Source organism: Culex pipiens, chromosome 2, assembly GCF_016801865.2.
Source record: "Culex pipiens pallens isolate TS chromosome 2, TS_CPP_V2, whole genome shotgun sequence".
Classification (NCBI taxonomy): domain Eukaryota; kingdom Metazoa; phylum Arthropoda; class Insecta; order Diptera; family Culicidae; genus Culex; species Culex pipiens.
Genome location: NC_068938.1, coordinates 180,657,158 through 180,669,715, shown reverse-complemented (window position 1 = coordinate 180,669,715; position 12,558 = coordinate 180,657,158). Strand labels below are relative to the sequence as shown.

At 35.2% G+C, this 12,558-nt stretch overlaps 2 protein-coding genes across 3 annotated transcripts in view; one reads left to right on the top strand and one right to left on the bottom strand.

Annotated features, from left to right (window-relative positions):
* The window catches only part of LOC120426615 (protein shank-like), a 216,040-nt gene that overhangs the window by 95,499 nt on the left and 107,983 nt on the right, over positions 1-12,558 (bottom strand). The window contains exon 4 of one of the 2 annotated variants that reach the window (XM_052707598.1): positions 12,259-12,276. The exons of the other annotated variant lie outside the window; for it this stretch is intronic. Coding sequence (XP_052563558.1) covers positions 12,259-12,276 — 18 coding nt within the window. The remainder of the gene's footprint in view (positions 1-12,258; positions 12,277-12,558) is intronic. 2 annotated transcript variants of the gene reach the window in all.
* LOC120426623 (uncharacterized) lies at positions 6,338-7,845 on the top strand. Its single transcript, XM_039591416.1, has 2 exons — positions 6,338-6,461; positions 6,517-7,845. The coding sequence occupies exon 2, from the start codon at positions 6,631-6,633 to the stop codon at positions 7,750-7,752; it is 1,122 nt and encodes a 373-aa protein (XP_039447350.1). The 5' UTR covers positions 6,338-6,461; positions 6,517-6,630; the 3' UTR covers positions 7,753-7,845.

Here is a 12,558-nt window from a genome sequence, read left to right as displayed (position 1 = left end):
CGAACTCCACATGTGCCACAAATGCTCGTGCACTGATATCATTCCAAACCCCGCTTGCCTAATTAACCCTGCACGCCACACACTCCTCCCGAGTCTGGGAACCATGTCGCGCCTCTGTTTGTTGTTACAGAGCAAAAGCTAAAAAAAACTCCATGTGATCGTCGTCATCTAATGACGATAATTACAGCGCCAGCGGCGGATTCACTCCTTGAAATTGTGCCCGTTTTCACGTGTTCACCCCTCCTTTCCCCCAGAACATCGCCAGAGTTGCAAACAAACACAATTGCTGAAGGGTGCTGATTTTCACAAATAGTTTTTGTTACCAGTGACTAGTACTCTCGGCAAAAACAGGAACTAACCCCCGCGTCTCTTCCCGTGACTACCCTTAAGTACCTAGGTGGCAACGGGAATGGGAAGCTGAGTGGCAGTGTTGCCAGTTAGAGGGCGTTGATGGATTACATTGGCTTTGCGCGGATTAGGGAGGTAACCTTTAGCTTATGCTTCAAAATAGTGTTGAATTAATGTTTGACAATTGTGTTATTTCTTTTGTACCCTGGTATCTAGAGACAGTTTTAAAGAGGATATTGCCTTTGAGCAGTTCTCTAGGATTTCGGTCATTCGATTTTTTTTTGTATTTTTTAATCCGACTGAAACTTTTTTGGTGCCTTCGGTATGCCCAAAGAAGCCATTTTGCATCATTAGTTTGTCCATATAATTTTCCATACAAATTTGGCAGCTGTCCATACAAAAATGATGTATGAAAATTCAAAAATCTGTATCTTTTGAAGGAATTTTTTGATCGATTTGGTGTCTTGGGCAAAGTTGTATGTATGGATACGGACTACACTGGAAAAAAATAATACACGGTAAAAAAAATTTGGTGATTTTTTTATTTAACTTTTTATCACTAAAACTTGATTTACAAAAAAACACTATTTTTATTTTTTGATATGTTTTAGAGGACATAAAATGCCAACTTTCCAGAAATTTCCAGGTTGTGCAAAAATCATTGACCGAGTTATGAATTTTTTAATCAATACTGATTTTTTCAAAAAATCGAAATTTTGGTCGTAAAAATTTTTCAACTTAATTTTTCGATGTAAAATCAAATTTGCAATAAAAAAGTACTTTAGTGAAATTTTGATAAAGTGCACCGTTTTCAAGTTATAGCCATATTTAAGTGACTTTTTTGAAAATAGTCGCAGTTTTTCATTTTTTAAAATTAGTGCACATGTTCGCCCAGTTTTGGAAAAAATATTTTTGAAAAGCTGAGAAAATTCTCTATATTTTGCTTATTAGGACTTTGTTGGTACGACCTTTAGTTGCTGAGATATTGCAATGCAAAGGTTTAAAAACAGGAAAATTTATGTTTTCTCAGTTTCACCCAAACAACCCACCATTTTCTATCTTCAATATCTTAGCAACAAATGGTCCGATTTTCAATGTTAATGTATGAAACATTTGTGAAATTTTCCGATCTTTTCGAAAAAAATATTTTCGGAATTTTCAAATCAAGACTAACATTTCAAAAAGGCCAAACATTCAATATTACGCCCTTTTAAAATGTTAGTCTTGATTTGAAAATTCCGAAAATATTTTTTTCGAAAAGATCGGAAAATTTCACAATTGTTTCATATATTAACATTGAAAATCGAACCATTAATTGCTGAGATATTGTCGATAAAAAATGATGGGTTGTTTGGCTGAAACTTAGAAAACATCAATTTTCCTGTTTTAAAACCTTTGCATTGCAATATCTCAGCAACTAAAGGTCGTATGAACTAAGTTCGAATAAGCAAAATATAGAGAATTTTCTCAGCTTTTCAAAAATATTTTTTTTCAAAACTGGGCAAACATGTGCACTAATTTTAAAAAATGAAAAACTGCGACTATTTTCAAAAAAGTCACTTAAATATGGCTATCCCGAGCAGACGGAAATAACTTGGGAAGGTCAGTTTTTGATATTGTGAGAAGATCGAAATGTGTTATTGGGATGATCGGATTAGTTGTTGAAATAACAAAAATCAATAACAAAGATTTGTTCGAAGAATAACTTAAACTGTTATTATGTTGTTATTGCAATAACAAACCAATAACACAGAAGGAATAACAAGATTTGTTATTTTGTGCGGAGAGGTGGAGCAGCATAATAACAAAAAATGTTATTGAACTGGTATGTCTCCATAACAAAAGAAGTTATTGTTTTGGTTTATTTGTAATTTGCAAATAAACCTGCAGTTGCCGTAACTCATCTGTACTAGTCAGGGCTGCAGAGTCGGGTACCTCCAAGCGACTTTGAATCCATACTTTGAAGACAACTCCGACTCTGGTGCAGGATATGACGTCAACGACGACTTCAGCTCTCTAAAAATACCCGACTTCACGGATTCCGACTCCAAGTAAAAGTTGCTGAAAATTTGCTGAATCCGATGCAGTCTCCGAGGTCTCACTTCAGCTCGAACTTCAACGTCAGCTCCGACTTCCTGGCTCTGTGAAAATAATAACAGTTTTTGTTATTCACACATCAAAAATTCTCATTAAATAAATCAATTCCGTTAGGAAATAAAACAAAATTAAAAAAAAATTAACTCTCAAAAGTAAATTTTATCGGATTAATTTTCGCTTGAAACCCCATTTCATGGTGAAATAAATGACCCCGATAAAATTGGTCAAAATTATTTCATAGTTCTAGCCAATTTTAGTAAAATTCCTTAGGGGGTATATCAAATAATTAAACAAAATCAACTTTCAAAATTTCAAATTTCAGAGTAACTTTAGCTTAAGGACCCCATTTCATGGCCAAAATAATGACCCTGACGAAATTGGTCAAAATTATCCCATAGTTCTAGCCAATTTTAGCAAAGTCCCTTAGGGGGTATATCAAACAATTTAAAAAATCATCTTTCAAAATTTCAAATTTTTAGAATAATTTTAGCTTACGGACCCCATTTCATGGCCAAAATAATGACCCTGACGAAATTGGTCAAAATTATCCCATAGTTCTAGCCAATTTTAGCAAAGTCCCTTAGGGGGTATATCAAATAATTAAAAAAATCAATTTTCAAAATTTCAACTTTTTAGAATAATTTTAGCTTAAGGACCCCATTTCATGGCCAAAATAATGACCCCGACGAAATTGGTCAAAATTATCCCATAGTTCTAGCCAATTTTAGCAAAGTCCCTTAGGGGGTATATCAAATAATTTAAAAAATCATCTTTCAAAATTTCAACTTTTTAGAATAATTTTAGCTTAAGGACCCCATTTCATGGCCAAAATAATGACCCCGACGAAATTGGTCAAAATTATCCCATAGTTCTAGCCAATTTTAGCAAAGTCCCTTAGGGGGTATATCAAATAATTTAAAAAATCATCTTTCAAAATTTCAACTTTTTAGAATAATTTTAGCTTAAGGACCCCATTTCATGGCCAAAATAATGACCCTGACGAAATTGGTCAAAATTATCCCATAGTTCTAGCCAATTTTAGCAAAGTCCCTTAGGGGGTATATCAAATAATTAAAAAAATCATCTTTCAAAATTTCAACTTTTTAGAATAATTTTAGCTTAAGGACCCCATTTCATGGCCAAAATAATGACCCCGACGAAATTGGTCAAAATTATCCCATAGTTCTAGCCAATTTAAGCAAAGTCCCTTAGGGGGTATATCAAATAATTTAAAAAATCATCTTTCAAAATTTCAACTTTTTAGAATAATTTTAGCTTAAGGACCCCATTTCATGGCCAAAATAATGACCCCGACGAAATTGGTCAAAATTATCCCATAGTTCTAGCCAATTTTAGCAAAGTCCCTTAGGGGGTATATCAAATAATTTAAAAAATCATCTTTCAAAATTTCAACTTTTTAGAATAATTTTAGCTTAAGGACCCCATTTCATGGCCAAAATAATGACCCCGACGAAATTGGTCAAAATTATCCCATAGTTCTAGCCAATTTAAGCAAAGTCCCTTAGGGGGTATATCAAATAATTTAAAAAATCATCTTTCAAAATTTCAACTTTTTAGAATAATTTTAGCTTAAGGACCCCATTTCATGGCCAAAATAATGACCCCGACGAAATTGGTCAAAATTATCCCATAGTTCTAGCCAATTTTAGCAAAGTCCCTTAGGGGGTATATCAAATAATTTAAAAAATCATCTTTCAAAATTTCAACTTTTTAGAATAATTTTAGCTTAAGGACCCCATTTCATGGCCAAAATAATGACCCCGACGAAATTGGTCAAAATTATCCCATAGTTCTAGCCAATTTTAGCAAAGTCCCTTAGGGGGTATATCAAATAATTTAAAAAATCATCTTTCAAAATTTCAACTTTTTAGAATAATTTTAGCTTAAGGACCCCATTTCATGGCCAAAATAATGACCCCGACGAAATTGGTCAAAATTATCCCATAGTTCTAGCCAATTTTAGCAAAGTCCCTTAGGGGGTATATCAAATAATTTAAAAAAATCATCTTTCAAAATTTCAACTTTTTAGAATAATTTTAGCTTAAGGACCCCATTTCATGGCCAAAATAATGACCCTGACGAAATTGGTCAAAATTATCCCATAGTTCTAGCCAATTTTAGCAAAGTCCCTTAGGGGGTATATCAAATAATTAAAAAAATCATCTTTCAAAATTTCAACTTTTTAGAATAATTTTAGCTTAAGGACCGCATTTCATGGCCAAAATAATGACCCCGACGAAATTAGACAAAATTATCCCAAAGATTTAAACATATTTAACAAAAGAAAAAATAATAACCGATTGTGTTATGGACACATAGAAACTTTTCCATTTGTGCGATTTATAGAAATTTTATTTCTAAGTCAGTATACCGAACGAATACCAAATTTTGTTATTAGGAGAGTTTTTGAAATGTATAACATTTCCTCTTATTAGCGTGTTATTAAACATTTTCAATATAATATCACTTCAATACCAAATTTTGTTATTTTATCAGAAACTGTTATTATTTTTTCTTCTTGAAGTTGAACTTCAGGATAAAATAATAACACTTTTTGTTATTTTAACAGGATTTGTTATTGAAATATTATTAATTTTGTTATTACCGTCTGCCCGGGATAACTTGAAAACGGTGCACTTTATCAAAATTTCACTAAAGTACTTTTTTATTGCAAATTTGATTTTACATCGAAAAATTAAGTTGAAAAATTTTTACGACCAAAATTTCGATTTTTTGAAAAAATCAGTATTGATTAAAAAATTCATAACTCGGTCAATGATTTTTTGCACAACCTGGAAATTTCTGAAAAGTTGGCATTTTATGTCCTCTAAAACATATCAAAAAATAAAATAGTGTTTTTTGTAAATCAAGTTTTAGTGATAAAAAGTTAAATAAAAAAAACACCAAATTTTTTTTACCGTGTATTCTTTTTTCCAGTGTAGTCCGTATCCATACATACAACTTTGCCGAAGACACCAAATCGATCAAAAAATTCCTTCAAAAGATACAGATTTTTGAATTTTCATACATCATTTTTGTATTGACAGCTGCCAAATTTGTATGGAAAATTATATGGACAAACTAATGATGCAAAATGGCTTCTTTGGGCATACGGAAGGCACCAAAAAAGTTTCAGTCGGATTAAAAAATACAAAAATTAAAATTGAAGAAAAAAGACCGATTTCGTAGAGAATGGCTCCTTTGCAAAAACATTTGAAGATACCATTTTAAATAATTGTTCAAATAATATTATTCATTTAAATAAAAGCATGATAAATAATAACAATAATATGATTTTATATCTGTTTGGACATAAGTTGTACCCCGAGCAGACGGAAATAACTTGGGAATAACATTTTTTGATATTTGAAAATACTAGGTCAATAACATTTTATGTTATTCATAACATGATTTGTTATTCCCCGTTATGATTTTTTTTGTTATTGGATCGTTATTGTAATAACAGACTAATAACATTTTTAGTTATTTTTCGAACAAATTTTTGCTATTATTTTTGCCTTCCTCACTGAGGCAAGGCTATAAAATCACTCAAAAATTGAACTTTTTAAATAAGCCTCCCAGATATACCTTTACGTATACATATCGACTCAGAATCAAATTCTGAGCAAATGTCTGTGCGTGTGGATGGACGTAGAATTTTTTTTCTCACTCACTTTTCTCGGAACTGGCTCGACCGATTTTGTCCGGATCTATGTTTTTGGATTTGCCTTCAGGTTCTTTAAGTCTTTTTTAAATTTCATCCGGCTTGGTGCAGTACTTTAAAAGATATGTTCGAAAAACTGTTTTGGTTGATACTAAAAAGGGTCGTTATTTACATGATTTGAAAGCTCATTTCGCGCGCGTTTTCTGACGGTGATTTGTTTTCCTTCGCCGACGGCCATGGCGGCGGCCGCGAAGGCGGAAAGTGAGTGGACGGAACAAAGGACCAAGGAGGGGAAGTTGTTTTACTGGAACAGCGTTACCAAGGAGAGTGTGTGGGAGAAACCGGACGGGTTTCAGGCGGAGAAGCAGCCGGCAACGGACAAGAAGGTGCAGAAGTCTTCGGAACCGGGTCAACCAACCCCGCGCGTTCGCAAGTACCATGACCATCCAGGAGGACAGTGGGTCGTTTTCTTCCGGCCGAAGTCCAAGCCCCTGAACGTGATGCGGATTGCGGCGGACTTGGAAAAGCACTACTCGGGCGTGACAGAAGTGACGAAGCTCCACCGGAACAAGCTACGAGTTGCTCTCGACAACGCGAAGGAGGCGAACGGAATTGTTTGTGACCCGAAATTCTGCGTCGAATACCGAGTTTGGATCCCAGCGCGTTCGGTGGAGATCGACGGTGTGGTCAGTGAAGATCATCTTACGGTGCAACAAGTGTTGAAGGGAGTTGGCCTCTTCAAAAGAAAGAACCTTCCGACGGTCCAGGTCATTGAGGTGAGGCAGATGGGCAATTCTGATGGCGAGGGGGAGAACAAAAAGTTCGTTCCAACGAACTCGTACCGAGTAACTTTTGCTGGCACTGCACTGCCCGACTATCTGGAAATTGGCAACGTGCTCCGCCTGCCAGTACGCTTGTATTACCCGAAAGTTATGAGCTGCAGCAACTGCCAAAAGCTGGGGCACACCAAGGCTTTTTGCAACAACAAGACGATTTGCGGCAAGTGCGGAGAAAATCACCAGACTGACCAGTGCAAAGCAGTGCCAACTAAGTGCTTGATTTGTGGAGGAGCAGTGCACGAAACTCGGTGCTGTCCGAAGTACCAGGAGCGGTCGGACAAGTTGAAGCAGGAGATAAGTAAGCGATCCAAGCGGTCTTTTGCAGAGATCGTGAAGACCAGCAAAGTCGAGAACCACTACGCCGTCCTTGCGGAAGAAGACCCACAATCGGAGGAGGAAGCCACCGAAGAAGAACTCGTCTATTCTACACTAGGAGGAGGCCCAAAGCGAAAAAGGAAAATCAAGAAGAAATCCGGCAAAACACAGAGTGCGAAGACCGGAAATCCACCAACAGAAACTCGTCTGCCACAACCGGGAGCGGCAGCGTTCAACCGTATGTTTCCTTCAGTCTCAACCACCAAGCCAGGGCCTGCTGTTTCGAGGCAGAATGGGCAGCCTGAAGACCACCGAATACCGTTTTCCAAAATTTTGGAAATGGTTCTGACGGTTTTGAGTGAACCAACCAGACTGCTTCTCGAGCCGTTGATACCTTTCTTCAAGGAAGTCGCCAAGAACCTCGCAGTGAACTCGGCGTTGTCCACAGTTATTTTGTTTGATGTTTAATTATTTTTAGATTTAACTTCAAAATGTAGATTCCCGGTCCTAACTTGGTCTCAGCACCTAAAAGGACCTAATAAAAATAAGTTCGTGAATAAAAAAAAAAAAAAAAAAAAATGATTTGAAAGCTCCGGCGGATAGCTGTCGGAACTTTACGCTCAGTGCACGCACACAAACACTGCAGTGCTTTCAAATGGTTCATTAAATTTATCATACCTAGATGGCAGCACTCAGATGTATAGTGTCTTTACTAAGTAAGCGTTAGCCAAAGCTTTCGTAGTGTGTGGTTGCAAGGCTTTTAGGAGGAAGGCAGCAACCACCTTCCGGTGGATTAAGTAACGTTTTTGTTATTTTAACAACTAATCCGATCATCCCAATAACAGTTCGAGGTATTCTTTCATAACCAAAAAATGTTATTCCAAAGTTGTTTTGGCTTTCCTCCAATGTCAGACCAATAACAAATTTTGTTATGATAACATTAACTGTTATTAAACCTTTATGCAAAAATGGATTTTTCAAGAAGATTCCATAACGAAAACGAAAACGAAACTATTGGCACTACGCCCCCCGGGGCATGGCCTTCCTCTAACGTGGGATTTCTGCTCCAGCGCCTCTGACGAGACAGGAGAAACCGGGACCGACGTTTTACTTCACCATCCGATAGAAGCTCAGTGGATAAGGCGGGAATCGAACCCGCGTCTCATAGCATCATCGGGATCGGCAGCCGAAGCCGCTACCCCTGCGCCACGAGATTCCATAACACTCTCTGTTATTTTAACAGTATTTGTTATTGAAATGGCATGAATTTTGTTATTACCGTCTGCCCGGGGTGTTAAAATATTTAAACTATAGTAGAGTACACTTTATTTTTGTATTGAAACTGTTCTTGAATATGTTCTCTAAATTTTTTTTATGATTTTATAAAAGCCGAATTGTATTGAATTATGAAGCATACAGCAATTTTTAACGACTTTTTTAAATTTAAAGTGCTGTTTTTTGAATCTGACTGAAACTTTTGGCTGTCTTCGGTGTGCTCAAAGATTACAATATGCCTAATTAGTTTGTCCATATTTTTTTCCATACAAATTTGCCAGCTGTGTCCACACAAAAATGGCATGTAAAAATTCAATAATCTGTATTTTTAAAATATTTATTTTCATCAATTTGGTGTCTACAGCAAGTAGATATAGATAAATATGATGCATGGAAAAAATGCCAATTTTTTTTAAATTACTTTTTGTCACTAAATATTTATTTTAAATTTTTTTTTTATTTTTGTCTTCAACTTTTTAGAAAATTTCAGAATGGGCCATTAATCTTTGACTATGTTATGAATATTGAAAAAAAAATCAAAAATCAAAAACACCCAAAAAGCAAAAACAGAAAATTTAGTTTATTGGACCTTTTAAAAAAAACTCCAGAATTTAAAAACGATGCACTTTAAAAATTAAGTCAATAAATGAGTAGGTCTTTTCTAGTTTGTTTTGGAAATATCACTATTATTTAAAAAAAAACTTGGTCAAACATTTTTTGTCAATTTTGGAAAAGATGCATAAAGATCAAAACTTAACAATAGTACATAAGTGAATTTTTTTCCAGGGCATTTTTTTAAGCCTTTGTTGTTCTTATTTTTTTTGATCGGCCTTCATACAAAAAGGAATAATAAAATTATGTTTACTCAAAAAATAAAAAAAGACATAAAACGTTATATTATGAGTCAAGAAATGCTCTGCCATTTTTAAAGGGGTTATGTCAATCCAGTTTTTGTAAACACTTGTTGTATATATTTTTTTCAACAAATCTGATGGAAAAAAATATTATTAAAAAAGTATAGTTATTTATTTAAAAATCGAAAAGTTGATTTTTAATTATTACAAAACATTTTAAAACCTATTTTTAATTATAATAAAACCGGACACTTCTAAACTTTAAACAACAAAAAATCTGACCACGGATCAGTAAAAGAGGTAAAACCTGAGGACTTTTTTATATTACATAGTACCTGCTTTTTGATTAACAGTTTCGAAAATCTTTTTGTTTTTTTCTTGATTTTGACCACGGCCGAGGAAAATAAAAATAAAAAAAATGTTGTGGCTTCACAAGTGCTTATCGAAAAGCACAATATTGAAGAATAAAACCACTTGAAAAAGTTCTACATATTTGTTAAGTTTTTTTCATCAGAATTTGCATTTTTATGATTTACTGTAGTTTATTAGATGTATAGTATAATTTTGAAATTTATTCAAGTTTTTTTTCCAAAATTGTACATGTTACTCTATTTATAATTCACATTAGTTTGACCCAATCTAAGATTTTTTTTTGAAATGAATAAAATTAATTACAAATTTATTAGAAAAATGAAAAAGCAACAAATAAATCTCAAAAATCCAGCCCTTTCAGCCAAATTTCAAAATAAAAAATGACCAATTCTTAGCGAAAATTCACATTTTCAATTATTAATATATTTTTTTTAAATGGAAGATTTCATTTCTATTATAATTCAATAATTGTAATGTTCTTTTACTGCGTTTTTTTTTACCTCAAACACCTTTCTTTGTACCGTCACGCATAGGAATGGCTGGCAAACACTCAAATTTCAACAAAATCGTTCAGTTCAAGAAGCAAAAGATTAATTTTTTAATTACACAGAAAAAAAAAATCATGGTAAAATTACATCTGGAAAGGAGTACATCTTTTATGTCAGAAAAAAGGTTTAATTTTACCTCTGGAAAGGTGTAATTTTACCGCTTTTCTGTTGTAATGTCACTTTTTCAGTCTAAATTGAGGTAAAATTACATCATAAAAGAGGTAATATTCAACCTTCCAAAATTAAAGCTTCCAAATTTACATTATTTTTTTCTGTGTAGTAATTAGAGCAAAAGATTAAAAAACAAAACTGTAGAGATTTTATTAGTGTGCTTTTGAATGTCCAGATTTACGATGTTGTCTCGTCAGTGAAGAGTCGTCACGCCACATTTTCATTTCAGGGGAAGCAAAGGTACAATATTGTTAATTCTACATGACATTTCTATGTTGGAAAATCAATTATCTTTCCAAATATCTAAAAACATTGCGGGTTTTTTTCTTTTTATTGCGCCACTACAGCCAAAACGCTGAAAAAAACTTGGGATTTTTTTAAAAGGAGAAATAAAGAAAAATTTAACACAAAATGTTTTAAAAACGAGTCAATAAGGCCAAATAAAAGAGTGACCTTAAGTATTCAAAATCACATGATTTAAACTATTTCCATAATTCCATTTAAATCAAGTTAGAAAAATGCTTTTAAGTTTTTATTCAGTTAAAGTTTCCATAAGCGCATGCCTGTCCCACCAGTCTTAATTGTCAAAACTGTCTGCAATGGGGCATTTTTAAGATCGTCTTTTATAAAGGGAACTATTTGGAATTTCTTAATTTTATTTCTGAATTTTCAGAATAAACCTCTGTTTATTTTTTATAAAACAAAATAACAAAAGGAGTCACTTTGTTCGAAAAATCCCAGAAATGGTAATTTGACATTGGCATTACGTAAAGTTGCATATGAACAATCAAACTTGAAATTGACAGTCTCATTTTTTATATATAAATTAAAACATAAATTGCCTTACATTTTTACGTTTAGCATCCATGACGTGCTAGTGGCCATCTTAAGTGCTCAGTGTCTTTTTTCCTTCTCCACCATACGAGATCGTGAGTGCACACATTCCCAGGTCAATTAGTGCGCGGCCACCAACCCTATCCACTCGCGACCTCGAGATGAGATTTTTTCTCCCCCGTCTGGTTGAAGAGTAGTTATCCCTCCCTACCCAACACACTTGAATAGTTTTAGCTCATCCATACTAACTAATTTGTGCCGAGGGGGGAGGAACACTGATGAGGGCGGGTGAACTACGGGGTCCAACACTGATTGAATGCATCCGGTGGCCATTCCCGGTGAATTGACCACTCCAAAAACACACTCTATGGGAAAATGGTTCGGTTCAGTGGAATTCCAGTGTGGGGAGCGTCAGAGACAAGTGGAGTGGATACTTGGACTCGAATCTGTAAACAGTAGGCGAACTGTCAAAACAGCAACACTAGCGCCACTCCGTGGCAAATAGCTTAGTTAAAAAATAAGCCATAAAAGATTCAGTGCTGGGAATCGCTACATAACCTAGTAAAGTCCACTTGTCTATGGAAATGAATGCATGCCGTGGTCGGCGTCATTGATGGTCCGGTCCGGAGTGGATGTTTTTATTTCTCCACTCTCTGGGCCGCATAAAATGACGGTAAATCATGCAAAATGGGCTGACATTGTCGTAGCACTATTTATCCGGTCTAGTGAACTTGGGCAGAAGGGGGGGGACACTCTATGGGAAAATTTGTAAAACATGTCTTGTACAGCGCGCGACGATACACAATGTCAATGGTACAAGTTCCGAGAATGACAGCAAAAACAAGCAAGACTTCTAGCACGTGCAGCAAGCGGGATTCTCTCAAGAACAGAGAGCGCGCAAAACAAAAAGCTCGGCTTACCCTGAACCAAAAGGCCACCTTTTTTTTGGTTGGTTGGTCGTTGAGGGTTGATAATTATCAAAAAAGACACAGAAAAAGAGTCGAAATTTTTAAGGCAGCAGCCATAGAGGTGATCGTCGTAGCAGGCGTTGAAATTTGATATCCAACGAACAGGTCCAGCGAAGAGCGCAAGGCGCGATGACAGCCCGAGAAGGTTGACACGGGAGGGCAAGGTTGTCGTAGTGAAACAGGTGACATTTTGTGCCGCGATGGTGGTGGTGGTGAGCGAGCGAGTGTCGTTTGAAGGTTGTTTTGGTGTAT

Excerpts from the sequence above, each read along its gene's own strand:
- LOC120426623 (XM_039591416.1), top strand. The coding sequence starts at position 6,631 with ATGCGGATTGCGGCGGACTTGGAAAAGCACTACTCGGGCGTGACAGAA.